At 43.3% G+C, this 5,000-nt stretch overlaps 1 protein-coding gene and 2 long non-coding RNA genes across 3 annotated transcripts in view; all 3 read left to right on the top strand.

Annotated features, from left to right (window-relative positions):
- LOC123509199 overlaps nucleotides 1-5,000 on the top strand; it is a 25,053-nt gene that overhangs the window by 14,154 nt on the left and 5,899 nt on the right. The window lies entirely within an intron of this gene.
- LOC123509202 overlaps nucleotides 1-5,000 on the top strand; it is a 16,416-nt gene that overhangs the window by 7,288 nt on the left and 4,128 nt on the right. The window lies entirely within an intron of this gene.
- LOC123509183 (mitochondrial glycine transporter-like) overlaps nucleotides 1-5,000 on the top strand; it is a 13,590-nt gene that overhangs the window by 6,310 nt on the left and 2,280 nt on the right. Inside the window, exons 3-5 of the mRNA XM_045263377.1 lie at nucleotides 2,553-2,649; nucleotides 2,950-3,126; nucleotides 4,000-4,168. Coding sequence (XP_045119312.1) covers nucleotides 2,553-2,649; nucleotides 2,950-3,126; nucleotides 4,000-4,168 — 443 coding nt within the window. The remainder of the gene's footprint in view (nucleotides 1-2,552; nucleotides 2,650-2,949; nucleotides 3,127-3,999; nucleotides 4,169-5,000) is intronic.

The following is a 5,000-nucleotide window of genomic DNA, read 5'->3' as shown; positions in this document are numbered from 1 at the left end:
AAGGTCAGTGTTGCAGAGTGAGAGAGAGAGAGAGAGAGAGAGAGAGAGAGAGAGAGAGAGAGAGATTAAAGATATTGTATTGTTTCTGCATAAGATTATTATTATTATCATCATCATCATCATCATCATTCCTCTCATCCACCCATTATTTATTAGTTTCAAGTCTCATTCACCCATTGATTCACCATTAGTCACCTGCCTCACCCATTGATGCACCATTATTCCTCTCATTCACCCATTGATTCACCATTATTCCTGTCATTCACCCATTGATTCACCATTAGTCACCTGCCTCACCCATTGATTCATCATTATTCCTCTCATTCACCCATTGATTCACCATTAGTCACCTGCCTCACCCATTGATTCACCATTATTCCTCTCATTCACCCATTGATGCAATAGTGGAACAAGACAATGACAACAAAAGCACACAAAAGACCTTCTTGGTGCGCTGCTTTCCTAAGAGATTGGTGAAGGAGTTACCCAGAAGTCAGGGACACACACTCACACCCTAAAAACACCCTTACACCCTTAAAACACCCTTGTCGCTCAAATACACCCTTAAAAACATTCTTACACCCTTAAAAACACCCTTAGCATTCAGATACACCCTTAAAAACACCCTTAGCATTCAGATATACCCTTAAAAACATACTCACACCCTAAAAAACACCCTTGTCGCTCAAATACACCCTTAAAAACACCCTTAGCATTCAGATACACTCTTAAAAACACCCTTACACCCTTAAAAACCCGTACACCCTTAAAAACAGCCTTACACCCATAAAGACACCCTTAGCATTCAGATACACCCTTAAAAACAGCCTTACACCCTTAAAAACACCCTTAGCATTCAGATACATCCTTAAAAACACCCTTACACCCTTAAAAACACCCTTAGCATTCAGATACACCCTTAGAAACACCCTTACACCCTTAGAAACCCTTAGCATTCAGATACACCCTTAAAAACACCCTTACACCCTTAAAAACACCCTTAGCATTCAGATACACCCTTAAAACACCCTTACACCCTTAAAAACACCCTTAGCATTCAGATACACTCGTTAAAACACCCTTACACCCTTAAAAATACCCTTAGCATTCAGATACACCCTTAAAAAACCCTTACACCCTTAAAAACACCCTTAGCATTCAGATACACCCTTTAAAACACCCTTACACCCTTAAAAACACCCTTACACCCTTAAAAACACCATTAGCGTTCAGATACACTCTTAAAAACACCCTTACAGCCTTAAAAACACCCTTAGCATTCAGATACACCCTTAAAAACACCCTTATACTCTTAAAAACACCCTTAGCATTCAGATACACCCTTAAAAACACCCTTATACTCTTAAAAATACCCTTAGCATTCAGATACACCCTTAAAACACCCTTACACCCTTAAAAACACCCTTAGCATTCAGATACACCCTTAAAAACAGCTTAACACCCATAAAGACACCCTTAGCATTCAGATACACCCTTAAAACACCCTTACACCCTTAAAAACACCCTTAGCATTCAGATACACCCTTAAAAACACCCTTATACTCTTAAAAATACCCTTAGCATTCAGATACACCCTTAAAACACCCTTACACCCTTAAAAACACCCTTAGCATTCAGATACACCCTTAAAAACAGCCTTACACCCATAAAGACACCCTTAGCATTCAGATACACCCTTAAAAACACCCTTAGCATTCAGATACACTCTTGAAAACACCCTTAGCATTCAGATACACTCTTGAAAACACCCTTACACCCTTAAAAACACCATTAGCATTCAGATACACCCTTAAAAACACCCTTACACCTTTAAAAACACCCTTACTGCTCAGATGCATTCTTAAAAACACCCTTAGTGATCAGACACCCTTAAAAACACCCTTAGCGATCAGATACACCTTTAAAAACACCCTTAGTGATCAGACACACCCTTAAAAACACCCTTAGCAGTCAGATACACCTTTAAAAACACCCTTAGCGTTCATACACACCCTAACCGCTCAGATTTACCCTTAAAAACACCCTTAGCGTTCATACACACCCTAACCGCTTAGATTCACCCTTAAAAACACCCTTAGTGATCAGACATCCTTAAAAACACCCTTAACGCTCAGATACACTCTTAAAAACACCCTTAGCTCACACACACCCTTAAAAACACCCTTAACGCTGAGAAACACCCTTAAAACACCCTTAGCATTCAGATACACCCTTAAAAACACAGTTAAGATTATGAGTATAGGACAGACCGAGGATATTCTCTCTCTCTCTCTCTCTCTCTCTCTCTCTCTCTCTCTCTCTCTCTCTCTCTCTCTCTCTCTCTCTCTCTCTCATGTGTTTACTCTTGTATATTTTTCGAAACGTGGACGCATTTATATAAGTGAATTATTTATTTATTTATTTATAAGGAATACGAAAAAAAAAATATATATTGTGTGTTTACTATTGGGTTGGGTACGGTAAGGTTCATCTGTACTGTGTGTTTACCATTTGGGTGGTACGGTAAGGTTCATCTGTATTGTTTGTTCCAGGTCCGGCAGCGGTAATGGGAGTGTGGGAATGTTGGCAACCGTGGGGCGTGTTGTGAGGAATGAGCGCCTCTTTGGACTGTGGAAGGGAATGACGCCGGTAAGTGAGAGAGAGAGAGAGAGAGAGAGATTACATTTAAAACAACAACGCACATTTTGGCCACACCTACACCCATTTTTCCCTATCAGCTTCTCTCAAACAACTTCTCTCACGCACGTTTTGGCCTCACCGACACCCACTTACCCCTATGAACTTCTACTTTACCTTATGTACCTCAGCATCACACACGTTTTGACTTCACCGACACCCACTTTCCCCTATGAACTTCAACTTTACCTTATGTACCTCAGCATCACGCACGTTTTGGCCTCACTGACACCCACTTCTCCCTATGATCAGAGCATCCTACGTTGTGTGCCCGGCGTTGGTCTCTACTTCTCGTCTCTGAGCTGGCTTAAGACCACATTCTGCGAGGGACAGCCGGGCCCCCTCCAGGCTGTGGGTCTGGGAGTGGCCGCCCGCACACTGACCGGCGTGACTTTAATTCCCATCACTGTTATCAAGACGCGCTATGAGGTGAGAGAGAGAGTAAATGAAAGGAAGGTGAGAGAGAATTAATGAGAGAGAAAGAGAGAGAGAGAGAGAGAGAGAGAGAGAGAGAGAGAGAGAGAGAGAGAGAGAGAGAGAAATTTCCTTCAATAATAAAAAGTTTCCTATTATTGAGAGAGAGAGAGAGAGAGAGAGAGAGAGTGAGTGAGTGAGTGAGTGAGTGAGTGAGTGTGTGTGTGTGTGTGTGCATAATATTATTGATTATACCAGTATATATTTCTATTTTTCCTTTATTCATCTCTCTCTCTCTCTCTCTCTCTCTCTCTCTCTCTCTCTCTCTCTCTCTCAGGGTCTTATCTCCCCTCAAACAGCCCCAATCAGCTCAGCCTTAAGTCAGCCCCTTTGAGTCTGTCACCCTTCTCTACCTCAAAACTAGCCCCCTTTCAGTCCCCCTTAGCCTCAAATCAGCCCCTTATCACCCTTAAACAGCCCCTTTCAATTTTTCACCCTAGTCCCTCAAAACTAGCCCCATTTCAGCCCCCTTAGCCCCAAATCAGCCCCTCTCACCCATAAATCAGCCCCTTTCAATATGTCACCTTTCTCTCCCTCAAAATTAGCCCCTTTACAGCCCCCCTTAGCCTCAAATCAGCCCCTTATCACCTTTAAACAGCCCTTTCAATTTTTCACCCTAGTCCCTCAAAACTAGCCCCATTTCAGTCCCCCTTAGCCCCAAACCAGCCCCTCTCACCCTTAAATCAGCCCCTTTCAAATTTTTACCCTCTATCTCCCTAAAAACTAGCCCCCTTTCAGTCCCCCTTAGCCCCAAATCAGCCCCTTCATACCCTTAAATGAGCCCCCTCCCCCCATTCAGCCCCCTCTGACCTCTGCCTCTCCCTACAGAGTGGAGTGTATGCCTACAGCAGCATGAGGGAGGCAGTGTACACCATCTACAGGAAGGAGGGGGCTAGAGGCCTAACTAGGGGGCTGCTACCCACCCTGCTCCGAGATGCCCCCTTTTCAGGCCTCTACCTTATGTTTTATACGCAGACCAAGAAGAATATCCCCATACGTGAGTCTATGGGGCTGGCAGGGGGCTGAGAGAGAGAGAGAGAGAGAGAGAGAGAGAGAGAGAGATGAGGGCTATTTGAGTGCTGGAAGGAGTCAAAAGGGCTGAGAGAGGAGAGAGAGAGAGAGAGAGAGAGAGAGAGAGAGAGAGTATTTAAGTGTTTTTATGAAGAAAATTTATGCTTTAGTGTTTTAAAGAGAGAGAGAGAGAGACAGAGAGAGAGAGAGAGAGAGAGAGAGAGAGAGAGAGAGAGAGAGAGAGAGAGAGAGAGAGAGACTTTCATAATGTTTTGTCTAATTTAAGCCTGAGAGTGAGAGAGAGAGAGAGAGAGAGAGAGAGAGACTTTCATAATGTTTTGTCTAATTTAAGCCTGAGGTGTGACAGAGAGAGAGGGAGAGAGAGAGAGAGAGAGAGGGTGTGAGTCAGGGTCCATACACAATTAAGGGGTGAGAGAGAGAGAGAGAGAGAGAGAGAGAGAGAGAGAGAGAGAGGTGTTGGCTGGAGTAGAAAAATTGGTTTATAATTAGTCAGGTGTTTGGCAACTGAGAGAGAGAGAGAGAGAGAGAGAGAGAGAGAGAGAGAGAGAGAGAGCATTAGTGTCAAGTGTAGATTATAAAGTGAATGAAGTGCAATGTTAAAGAGAGAGAGAGAGAGAGAGAGAGAGGACTAAAATTTTCACATCACAACAAACAATATTATTTTTAACCCCTGACCTTCTCTGATCTTCTGTGACCTTTCCTGACCTTCCGTGACCTTTCCTGACCTTCCCTGATCTTTTGTGTCTTGCCTGATCTTATTTTTAACCTTCCCTGATCATCCGTGACCTTCCCTGATC

The sequence above is a fragment of the Portunus trituberculatus genome, chromosome 26, assembly GCF_017591435.1.
Source record: "Portunus trituberculatus isolate SZX2019 chromosome 26, ASM1759143v1, whole genome shotgun sequence".
Classification (NCBI taxonomy): domain Eukaryota; kingdom Metazoa; phylum Arthropoda; class Malacostraca; order Decapoda; family Portunidae; genus Portunus; species Portunus trituberculatus.
Note: the sequence above shows the minus strand (reverse complement) of the source record. Positions and strands in the feature narration are given on the sequence as shown.